General features: G+C 63.2%; 1 protein-coding gene across 11 annotated transcripts in view; it reads right to left on the reverse strand.

The window, feature by feature from the left end:
* Positions 1-8,587, reverse strand: part of TCF3 (transcription factor 3) — a 29,527-nt gene extending 20,940 nt beyond the window's left edge. For 4 of the 11 annotated variants that reach the window (XR_005025989.2, XM_057489621.1, XM_036890674.2 and 1 more), the window contains exons 1-3: positions 8,375-8,585; positions 6,417-6,548; positions 3,174-3,246 (exon numbers count right to left, since the gene is read on the reverse strand). Coding sequence is in view for 10 of the 11 variants with exons in the window: in XM_057489621.1 (XP_057345604.1) it covers positions 3,174-3,246; positions 6,417-6,488 (145 nt within the window). In the remaining variant the exon portion in view is untranslated. Of the gene's footprint in view, positions 1-3,173; positions 3,247-6,416; positions 6,549-8,374 lie in introns of all 11 variants that reach the window. The other 7 variants (XM_036890668.2, XM_036890671.2, XM_036890670.2 and 4 more) reach the window with 3 other exon arrangements.
* Between the last annotated feature and the right edge of the window lie 3,162 nt (positions 8,588-11,749).

Consider the following 11,749-nt stretch of genomic DNA (forward strand, 5'->3'; position numbering starts at 1 on the left):
CCTGTAAACCACCCAGAGCGATTAAAAATCTCCCCCATTAACAATTATTAAACATAAAGTTAGGAAAAAAGCTGCAAACAGTTTGCATCCTTTCTATATAACGAGTGTTTGCAAGTCACTAAGAGCAAGAGAGGGTAAGTGGTACAGGACCTGGGGAGGCGGCAGCACCAGGTGGTCACCAGGACGGTCACTGAACTGAGTCCCTGCTGCATCACAGGTGAAACGGGGTGGTAACTGCCCATGTCACTGACTGGGGAGGACCGAGGTCTGGTGCCTGGCACACAGTGCTCAGGAAACCTCGATGTAAGCTGTGGTTGGTGAGCGTTGTTCAACAACTCATCAGGTTAACAATGAAAAGACCAAACTGCTGATATAGCCGCTACTCGGATGCATCTCCAGGGAATTAGGCTCAGTGCCAAAATCCAGTGTGAGAAGGCTGCCTGCCGTGCAGATCTACCTACAGGATGGTCTCGAAGTAACATGACCCTGGAGATGGAGAAACTGGGGACACCAGGGTCGAGGGGCAGAGGGCGGGTGTGACCATGAAGAGGCAGCAGGTGGGAGGGCACCCAGTGGGGGCTTAACAGCACAATCTGCAGGATAAAAACCGTGCACAGGTGCTGGTAAAGCTGGTAAATAGAGTAAACCCTCAGCTACACTGAGGTCAGCGCCCAGATCTGGTATTATGCTAGATACGCAGCATCTCCCACTTGGGGAGGGGTGCACGGGACCTCCCTGTGCGTTTCTCTGCAACTTCCTGTGAATCTATAACGAGTTCTACAACGATTTCAAAATGAAAAGTCAATCCATTCCAAAGAAAGGTAACGGAAAATTCATCAAAGAACTCACGGCTGATCAACTTTTAGAAAGATAATTCCCCACTTATTGATCAAATAAATGCCTGCAGCATATTCCTTCCTGGCTATCCCGTGGGAAGGGACTTGGAAAGACCCAGCAGGCTAGGGGGCAGGGCACCCGAGGGACATTTCCACCGTGAGCACATATCCACAGCCTGCAATTCCGCTCGCAGAGACCGACCCCACGGGCACCATTGCACGTGCCCGTGCGGACCCAGGGGCCTCTGCAGAGACAAGACTGCGTGTCAGGTTTCTGACCTGGGCACGCGTTCCCTCTACGATGGCACAAACCCAGACAGCTTGGGAAAAATTAAAAATATGAAGGCGTCTGCTTTGCCCCGTCAGTGAGCACTCCCTGACCACTCCTGTGGCCTGGGCCCTGTGGCCTTGGCAGAGGGCGTCCCAACGGCACGGGTGGGGGAGAATTATTCTCGTCTGAAAGGATCCCAACCCAGGTAACAACCAGAAAACCCATGTCTCGTGCTGCATTGTCTTTGACGCCTCTCTGACACCATTTTTTAAAAACAAAGATGGTCCAGGCTGCCTGTAAACCCCCCCAGTGCTCAGTGGAGACCCCTCCTGCTATGGCCTGAGCTGATTTTCTTGTAGAAAGTGCCCTCTGGATGAATTTAAGAGAAGCAAGTTGACTTACAGGAGTACTAAACACTAGATCAAGATGTACCAGGAGGCGTGGGGCAGATTGTGGCTGGTGCCTCCAGGAGCCAGCACGGCCCAGCTGGGAAGAGGGTGGCCCACCTTACTGACGACGAAACTGAAGCTCAAGCTCAGAAAGGGGCTGCTTTCCCGGGCCCTGTCCTGCTGACAGACAGCCAAACCCGCCGCAGTCCTGGGGTCTCCAGGCCCACCAGGGAGGAGGTGGTGAGCACAACTCAGAGCTGGGAGGTGCCCCCAAGAAGGCCACCCCAGGCGCTGCAGCCCCTGTGTCTGGGGCCGGGGTCCCTTCCCCCACGAGCCCGAGGCCGTGCTCACACTGCACCTTATGAGGCTCCCACACACCCACGACTCACTGACTCCTCTGCCGACGGGGCACACCCATTATGAAGGTGGGGACACGGAGACTCACATTCTCATTTGTCACAAGTGAACAGCCCGCCTCATGCCTAGAGTGGCATCAACAGGGCCCTTCAGCTCGGGCCTTGGGGCTCCCGGCGCCTCACACCACACCCTGCCTGGGGTTCGGGCTGGCCTTAGCCGAACCGGCAGAGGGATTCCCCGGCTGTGTGCTCAGGACGGGTGCTCCCAAGCTGGACGAACTGCACCATGTCCCTCATGGACGAGGAAACTGAGCCCAGCACACAGGGGGACAAGGAAAGACACTTCCCATCCAAGGTGGTCAGGGCAAGGCCCGAGGCGCAGGCCAGAGCTGCAGAAACCACAGGCAATCCATGGGCAAATATTCCCCGGAGTCCCACTCTGGCCCAGTCAGGCATGGGGTGTCCTCGAGAGGCACATTTCCTAGGCCCACTCGGGGCTGCTGAGCCACACGGACACTGGTCAAGGGAGGACGCCTCCAGGAAAAGGCCCAGGAGCAGACAGTCACCCCCCATGCCACCTCCTCCAGGAAGCCCCCCAGGGCCTGACCCTCCACCTGAAGCAAGAAGTGGCAGTGCCTAGGCTCTGGGGCGTGTGCGTGTGTGTGTGTGTGTGTGTGCGCGCGGGTGTGTGTGTGCATGCATGTGCACACATGCAGGGTGACCCATGGGGATTTCCACACCTCAGGAAAGACTAGCCAGGCCTGCAGTCACTTCCTCGGGCAGAAGGGAAGGCCAGCACAGGACAGCGGTAGGGGAACAGACGCCTCCCAAGGGGAGGAGGGGTGCGTGAGCACAAGCCACCCTTGGAAACCCCCTCCTCCTGCAGCCAGAACCCACTGGGTACCCGACAGAATCCAGATGCTGACTCAAAGGCAGAACCTTCCATCCCAGATCCCAGAGTCACAGGGACCCCAGAAACATGCCAAAGTCCACACAGGGCACCGGGAGGACCTGGGGACTCTGACCCAGCAGGTCTCCCCAAGGGGCTCCCCCAGGTGTCTGTCTCCTTTCGAGCCTCTAGGCTCTGCTTAAGCCCACCCCCTCCTCACCCTTGTGAGCGACAGGCTCCCCCACGCCCAGGCCCCATCCCCACGCGGGAGGCATGTGGTCCCAGGCCCCTCACCCACCCCCACCTGCTCGGCCCAGGTGCCACCCCCCAAGCCCCCTTCCCCTGGCACTCTGTCCACAAGCCTGTGTCCAGCCGCCAGCCCCACCCCACCTTGCGGCTCCCAAGGGCACAGCCCAAGGCAGCAGATCCTACCTGAGCCTCCAAACTGGGCTCCAGCCAGGGAGGCTGGCCGGCCCTTCCCATTGGCCACCGGCAGAGGGAACATCTGTGGGAGGGAGAGAAGGGAGTGCGCGTGAGGCGCGGGCTCCTGTGCCGTCGGAGGCCCCAGGCACCTCCCCAGCCTGCCACGCTGCGCGGCCCTGCTGGTGCTCACTAGCCACCAGCCGAGCCCCCGCCACAGCTCCGGCGTAGGGAGTGGACTAGGCACCCAACGCGATTCATCTGCCCTGGAGCCATACGGTTATCTTTAAATTCCAGCTTACAAGATAAATGAGTTTATTTGCACTTGACAGGCGGACCAACAAGGATCCCCAGTCAGGCCTGCAGGCCAGCCTGGAACCACCTGCCTGCCCTGGGCCAGGCCCTGAGGGACAGGGATCAGGACAGGCCGGACTCTGTGCTCAGCGGCCGCCTGGACCACCCCTCACCACACCCACACGGGGCAGACACCAGCCTGTCCAATGGAAGGGGACACTGAGGCTCAGGGAGATGGGGGGCTAAGGGGACCAGGGAGAGGCTGCACCCCCCCCACACCTGACTGGGCAGTTCTCCAGGGCACTGAGTGCGGGGCCCTGTGAGCCACCCTCTCTCCCTCCCTCCTTACCCGCTCACCCAAAGCCGTGGTGTTAAGTCCCTAAAGACCCAACAGGTCAGCGGTATTAACCAGGAAGAGCCAATGCCAGCAAACCCTTTTGCTACAGAAGAAACCCTGCACATGCCTGCCTTCCCCAAGGGTCTGGGTTTCAGATTCAGCTTGGGAACCCAGCGATTGGAAATGGATGTGATCAAGGCTGGAGGCTCACTGGGGAGCAGCTGACAGCCCCCCAAAATCTTCCCCCAGTCGGCCAGGAGGTGAGGGCACAGTGAGTCGACCCAGAGTGGCACCAGGGGCCCTGAGAGAGACCCAGGAAGTTGGGTCTTGTCCCCAGGCCCCGTTCTCCAAGTGGGGAAACCGAGGCCTTCGGCTCAACTGGGCCCGGCAGGCAGACAAGCAGAGGCTCCCAGGAGGCATGGCGCCCGAGCTGCAGGCCGGATCTCTCGCGGGCGTGACTGTGATCATTCACCTGGCCCGGCCCCCCAGGGCCCCCATCTCCAAGGCAGGCCCCACTCCCACTAGGGAAACAGAGGCCGGCACCAGGGGAGGGCCTGGGTGAGCCGGGCCGGGACAGAGCAAGCCCTGGGCTGGGGGTCAGCAGCAAAGCCTCTGCCAGGCATCTGTTTCGTCCCACACTGCACCAGGGCTCTGCTGACGTGGCACTTGCCACAGGGGGCACTGAGCCGTGTCCTATGGGCGCCACAGGCCTTGTGACAGCCAGACAGGCCGTGGACCCCCGCAAGCCTCAGTTTTCTGGAAATGGGCTCAGGGTCCCGACCACGTGGGCCTCTCAGGCAGGCAAGGCCTCCAACACGCGCGCAGCTCAGAGGGGCGCCAGGATCTCAGCCCAGCTGGGTTGGCCCGGTCACAGTTGGTGCCCACCCACAGCATTCCCCACGCACCCCTCGTCCCCCAACTCAGGGAACTGGTGCCTGCCACTCCTTTCTGACCCCAGGGCCAGGCCAGACAGGGCTTCACCAGCAGGAGAAGTTTGCTGTCTTTTCTGACACTTGCCTCCCTTACTTTATCTGAGCTTGGCTAACAGAGGCCACCCCCGACCCTGAAAAACAGCAGGTCATGTTAAAGAAACAAAGAAACTCCGTTTTTCTGGGGCAGGTGAGAAGAGGCAAAGCAGGGATGGGGGCTGAAATGGGACCGCCTCTGGGCCCGACTTGGTCAGGCCTCTCTGCTACAAGCAACAAAAGGGGAACGGAAATCCAGTTCCGGGTCCTCTCCAAGGGGAGACACCGGGCACGTCACCCCTCAGCCTCCAGCTCCTCATCTGGGAAATGGGTCGCTAGCTCCAAGCTGCGGAGACGTGGGGACCCTCTGGACAGAAAGTGGAGGGGGACAAGTGACCCTGGGCTCTAGGACGGTAGCGGCTAAGGCACCAGGTCTGAACCTGGGCCCACCACAGGCCACCCCCATCCCGCAGGCCGGTCTGTTCCAGCCCAATAGTCTGTGACCTGTCAGTTTAACAAAAAAACAACGGGGCCATGGCCCTGGTTACTCAGCCAAGGCAGCAAAAATAAAACAGGCTTAAAAATACCGGTATGGCCCTTCCGGAGCCGCAGCCCTGCCGTCCCGCGGGCTGGTTCTCCACAGGGTAGCTGAGATCCTTGCAGGCCGGGGACTTCTGTTTTCAACAGACCTGGGCCTCATACCCACGGAGGACCAATCAGACCGAAAGCGCCCCCTCCCCCAACCTGTTTCAGCCAAACTGGGGCTTCCTGGGGAGCGTGGGGGCAGGATTTAGGGACCCATCCACGCACAGAGTCCTGGGGCTGTGAGGAAAGTGACAGCCGGACACCATGGCAGGTGGCCCAGGGCACAGGTGGGCCTTATGCCCCTCGGGGCATGCCCCAGCTTCCTGCCCCCACTGGAGGACCTTGCTTCTGGCCTCACTGGGCCCATCTGAGCTGAGTGGCCTCCAGAAGCCAGCGCCCTCTCTGAGCCTCCCTCTGCCCAGCTGGGAAACGGAGACTGGATCAAACTGTCAAACCCAGGGAACCCCTCCTCCAGCAGTAACTCCGGCAGCTACAGGGTGGTGGCCGAGTGCTGCCCACAGCGGATGCCCACGCCCCTCCCAAGGCTCCTCCTGCCCCCAGAGCTGCATAACTGAGGCAGCAGACTTCCCCCACCGGCGTCTCTGCCCTGCTGGCTGAGAGTCCCTGCACAGGTAGGGGTGGCGCTGGGCACCCTTTCGCGTTCACCCTGGAGCACGTAACCCTTATCATACGCACATCACAGACGCACACAAGATGCGGCGGCCCAGAGCCCAGCTGCCCAGGGCTGGGCCTCCCCGAGGAGGCGTGGGAGGCTCCGGGCAGCCTCAGGTCCCCCATCCGTACGTAAGGCGGGAGACTGGACCCATTCTGCATCTGGGCCAACACTCGGGGTGACAGGTGCCTTTGCAAGCTAACGAGGGCCCTGATGCCCCACAGTGCCCCGGGGGGCGTTGGTGTGCCCGGCAGAGCACACCCCAAGCCCCACTTGGGGACCCCTCCCACACAGCTGTTGGGGGCTGGGGTGTTTTCAGCAGATGCTCCTTTCCCAGGAATCCTGGGCACGCAGACCTGGGTGGGAGTAGGGGAGCAGCACGGGAGGGAGTCCAGGCTTACCATGCTGAAGTCCAAGAGGTCACTGAGCTCCTTGTCTGTGCCCACGGGCGCCATTCTCTGCGGCTGGTTCATTCTCCAGGGACACCGGTGGGCGCACGGGCCAGGGTGGGCACCTTAGGCCTGGAGACAGCCCTGTGCGGTGGGTGAACGCAGAGTGGAGACAAACACACCAAGAAACAGGCAGAGGAGAGCTCTGAGTGGCTCTGGCCGAGGCGGACAGATGGGGAGAGGGGGAGACGGCTAAAAAGCCCCTCTAGAAGCGCCCCAAGGGTCTGGGTCTGCCCAGACTGAGCCCCTTCCTGACCCTGGTGGGGTGGGGGTAGAGCAGCCCAGATTCGGGGGCTTGGGTCCCTGGGGACCCTCTCCTCTGAGCCCTCAGAGAGTTTGAACAATGGGGAGGGGGGACGTTGTGCGCAAATATAGATTCCCTAAACTCCCTCTGCGACCACCAGGGAATCAAGTTGCAAATTTTAAACTGCGCACAGGGCAGGAGCGGCCCTCCCCTACTCCTCCAGCACCCGCCCCTCTCCCCGCCACATCTCCCATTTCCAACCACCCCGGGCTTCCTGCTGGCCCCGCCCCCTGGAAGAGGGAGGGGCAGCCTAGGCCCCGCCCCAAGGGAAATTTGGAGGACCCCCACAGCAGCTGTCACGGCACGTTGAAGGCCCGGTCACCCCGAAATTCAAAGCTAAATACTCAAGGCGAAACCCCTTCCCTGCTTCACGACTGTGGGGGGTGGGGAGGCGCCCCGCGTGGGGACCCCACCCACCAAGCCCCCTTCCACCCCCCACAAAAAAACAACCCAACTCAGAAACGAACAAAAACAACCTTAAGTTGTCTTATTGTCACGGTGTATCCGGGAATTATTTTAAAGCAACTTTGAAAACACCCGTTACCTCCCGGCCCTAGCCGGGTGTAGGGGGGGGTCCCCAACAGCAGGGTTTCCCCCGCATGGGCCCAGGAACCTCCATCCCAGATTGGGGGTGGGAAATCCACCTGCCGGGCCCCAGGCCACCCTCAGATGGGAGCGCAGGGCACTGTCTGGGTCCCACACACCCCGCGCGGCCAATGCAGCCCCCGGGGTCCCCCGGTGGGTGGGGGCGCAGGGGCGGCCAGAGAGAAACCCCGAAGGCTGCCGGGGAAAGGGTTTCCGAGGTCGGGGGAGACCCCACTTCAGAAAAGGAGGAAGCCCCCGCTTTGTTTGCCCACGAGAGGCGGGTGTGAAGCGGATGCCCGGCGCGCCCCTCCCCCGCCGAGTTTTCGTGTTTGGAGGGCGTGTGAAACTGACTTTTTTGAGGAGTACGAAACCGCACTTTTTTGTGGGGTATTTGAAACTGATGTGAGGACGGACTTGGAGCGCGGGGAGGGGGGGCGCTTTCGTAGGGACTTAGGAGACTCGCGGGGTGTCACGAGGACTTTGGGGGACTCAGCGAGTATTTGAAGCCACTTGGAGCGCACGGAGAAGGGGCGCAGAACGGGCTTTTTTCGGCGGAGGGGGCCCGGGCGGCGCTCCGAACCCAACGCCCGCCCCCGAGGCTGGCGGCCCGGGGCCTTTGAAGCTGGGACGCCGCGCGCTGCCGACCCCGCCGCCGCCTCGCCCGCGGTAACGCGGAGCAGATGTTCCCTCCGCCCCCGGCCCCGGCCGCCCCTTCCCCGCGCAGACAAAAGGCCTCTCTCCCTCCCCGCGCCCCCCCCAGCCCCGCGCCCGCGGCCCTCCCGGGGGAGGAGCACCCCGCCCGAGCGCCCCCGCCCCGCGCGCCTGCGCCCGCAAACTTTCCCGAAGTGCGGCCGGGGGAGGGGGCGCCCAGGCCCCCCGCCGCCGCCCCCGCGCGCAAAGTTGGAGAACAATGCGCGGCCCGCGGGGGCGCACCGGGACCCCCGCCCCAACTTCCCGGCGCGCGCGTCCGGCCCGGCCAACTTCGCACAAAGCGGCGGCCGCCCCGCCCGGCCCCGCTCACCTGCTCGGCGCGGCCCGGCCCGCAGCGCGCGGGGGGCGGCGGCATGAACAACCCGACAAAGGGCGTCCGCCGGCCCCGGAGCGAGTGGACGCGCCCCTCCCGTCCCACCGCGGGGCCGCACCGGGCACTGGCGGAGGTGGCGTGCGCGGAGCCGCAGTGCCCGCGCCCGCGTCTGGGCTCGTCCGGCCCGCTACGCCCGCGGCCGCCGCCGCTGCCTCATCTTCCTGCGGCGGGAGACATGTTCCGCCCCCGCCAGCCCCGCCTGCCAACCCCGCCCCGCGTCCCGCCCCGCGCCGCGGATCCCTCCGCCGCCGCCCTCCGGCCGGGCACCCCGCGATCCGCGCGCGCGCGCGCGGAAGACGGCTGGGCCCCGCGGAGCCCGGGGCCCAGGATTGGGGACCGCCAGGGAAACCCACGGGACAACAGCGAAGGGAAGGGGTAGGGACTATCTTCCAGCGCGGACGCGCACGCGGGTGGGCGTCGTCACCGTGACGCCAGCGGGAAGGACCGTGCGATGGAAAGACAAGGCCGAGCGGCGGTAGCCAATCGGAAGGCGCGCTGACCGGATTGGCGGGGCCGCCGGCCATTCGAGCCAAGTCCCCGCCCCCTCCCTGCCCCAGCGAGGAAAGAGGCGGGCCTCTGCGAGCTCGAGAGGCCGCGAGAAGCGGTGAGGCTGCGCTTTGGCTGTTTGATTCTCAGGTTCGCGTGGCCGCCCGCGCGGCCTCTGCGGCTTGGTGGTGTCTTGAGTTCCCGGGACCGGCGCCCGGTGCTGGGTGTTGCGAGCGGGCTTCCGTAGCCCGGAGGGATCAGGGCCGTTCTGCCTGGAGGGGCGATCGAGGCCGGCTCCCTTTCGGGGTCCGAGAGCTTCGCGTGGAGCCCACACTGAGCGTCGGACTTGCTGGTTGCCTTTGCCTATCTGGGCCTCAGTTTCCTCATCTTGACCTGAGTTTGGACCGAACTTGTCATTCACGGTTGTTCCTGTCTCTACTTAGGTCCAGAGGTACCCCCACCGGAAGAAGAGACGGGGGTCCTGGGCAGAGGGCGCTACTCAGCCTCCGAAAACCGCAGACCCTGCTGAAGGGGAATAATAACAATTGCTTAGGAAAACAGCACCACCTTTCATGCGTTCCTGCGTCCCCTGTGTCCCCACGAGGCCACCATTCCCCTGGCCCTAGGGGCTCGGCCTCGTTCAGGAGCCTGCCAGGCACACTCCCTTATCCGGGCCCTAGTGCTTGCTGGACCCTCCGCCTGGAATGCCCTTCCACCCCCACCTGGAGCTTGTGCATTTCCCCAGCTCAGTGCCAGATGCCAGCCTGCCCCAGATGTGGGGCTGAATGGAAGAAGGGTGGGGGGGCGGGTCCTGGGCAGAGGGCTGAGGGGAGAAGACCCCAAGGAGAGGCAGGGGGCTCCTGATACAGCCAAAGCCCCTTCTGCTGCACCTGAAGCAGGCCAATCCTCGCCCAGAGAAGCCCCCGTGTGTGGCAGGCTTAGGGAGGGAGGTGGGGGCCTGGGGGTCTGTGTTGGAGCCCCTTATCCCTCCAGCCTCACTGTGACCTTAGGCAAAGTCTTGCCCCTCTCTGGGCCTCAGTTTCTCCATCAGGAACATGGAAGGGCACAGTCCTAAGCACAGAGTAGGTGCTCAACAGCTGCTGCCTGCATTCCCCCCACCTCTCCCCACCGACAGGCCTGGGTCCCTGGAGGGAAGGCTCCCTCAGCCCTAGGCCCTTCTCCGTGGCCCAACCCTGACCCCACAGGTCAATGCCTGCTCTGGCTTCCCCCAGCCCTGGGGGGATTTCTTGAGGACCAGGCTGGGGCTGAGACCTCCTGGGGTGGCCAGCACCCCTGCCCACCAATGGTCAGGGTCTAAACTACAGAATCAAGTCAGTGTTCTGGGGTGGCCCTCAGCACACCCACCGGAGGGAGGAAAAGATGCATTCGTGGACCATGCAAATACTGAGCATCAACTGTGTGCCAAGTTTAGAGCTGGGCATGGGGCACAGTCCTGCCCTCCCAATGTGGCTCTCTCCATCCACCTATTTGGCTGGCATGTCCTCAAGCCTGAGTGATGACACCCAGAAGATAGCTGAGAAAACTGAGGCTCAGAAAGCTCCTCCCTGGGGCTCACACCTGCCAGGAGGCCCTCCCTGCACCCACAGGCCACCATTGTCCTCCCTGGGGAGGCCTGGCGTGGGGCTGAGTCACGGGGCGGAGCAGCCCGTGGGGGCCCCCACTGGCTGCCACCTCTGCCCAGCCCCAGGCCTGGGTGCACCCCACAAGGCCCCGGCATGGGGGCAGGCAGCCAGTGGCTGGTGCCTGGGGGCCCCTCCAGGGCAGCCCACGGCCCACCCACCCCACCCGCCTGACTGTGGCCTTTGTTCTCTGGGTCCACCCGCCTTGGGGCTGGGCAAGCAGGAGGCAGAGGCCTGCCTCCCCACCTGCTGCTTGCTCCTTCCACCCAAGCCACACCTACTGTGTGCCGCCAGCCAGGGATGCCCCACCAGGAGGGAGATCACCCCATTTCTGGTTGGGAAAACTAATGCCAGGGACAGACTTCCAACAGAACCTGGGGTTGGTGGTGGAAGCTTCTGGAAGACAAACATGGTAGGTGTGGCAGGCACGGCTGTCCACAGAGAATGTCATGGGCCTAGTACTTCAGGGCCAATCACACCTGACACCCATCTTCATGTGTCTCACACCTTCTCTGAGAGTGTGAACAGGCCCCCCACCTTCCTTCCAGCTCCTCCCTGGCAGAAGGGAGAGGCCTAATCACCTGAGCCAGACCCCCACACCAACCATATTTCAGGCACATGGAGCTGGGGGAGCCTCTTGGTCCGTTCAGGTCCCCCACGGACCTGAACTCACTCATCAGGACCATGTCCCCCACCCCCGCAGCCTTGGCCGGTCACTCTTCCTGGCTGCTGGAAGGGAGGTTTCTATGGAGCCAGCTGGTCGGCCTGCGGCTGGGGTCTCCCTAGGAAGGGGGGCTTGTCGCCCTCCATGGGAGCTGAAGCAGCCATACCGCTGGCCGTTCCCCAGGCCTGACCTCTCGGCTCTTGCAGTTGTAAGGCAAGGATGGGAGGGGACCGGCCCGAATGGGCTCCATCCCTGTCCCTCCACCCCGACTTGTCCTGGGGAACCAGCGGGCCAGGATAGCTGTGGGGACTCTGAGAGTGACTGAACCCCAGCCTCCCATCTCCCACTGCCTGGGCATCAGGTGGACGTCCAGAAGGGGCTCTGAATGCATCCCACCGGACCCCGACCTCACTGAGATGGGTCCCTGGGGCAGTGACTGTGGGGTGTGACCGGTGGGATGAGCCAGGTCAATGGGCAGAGAGGGGCAGCACCCCGGATCGGGGGCTGTGGGGGTGCATTCAC

Source organism: Manis pentadactyla, chromosome 12, assembly GCF_030020395.1.
Source record: "Manis pentadactyla isolate mManPen7 chromosome 12, mManPen7.hap1, whole genome shotgun sequence".
Classification (NCBI taxonomy): domain Eukaryota; kingdom Metazoa; phylum Chordata; class Mammalia; order Pholidota; family Manidae; genus Manis; species Manis pentadactyla.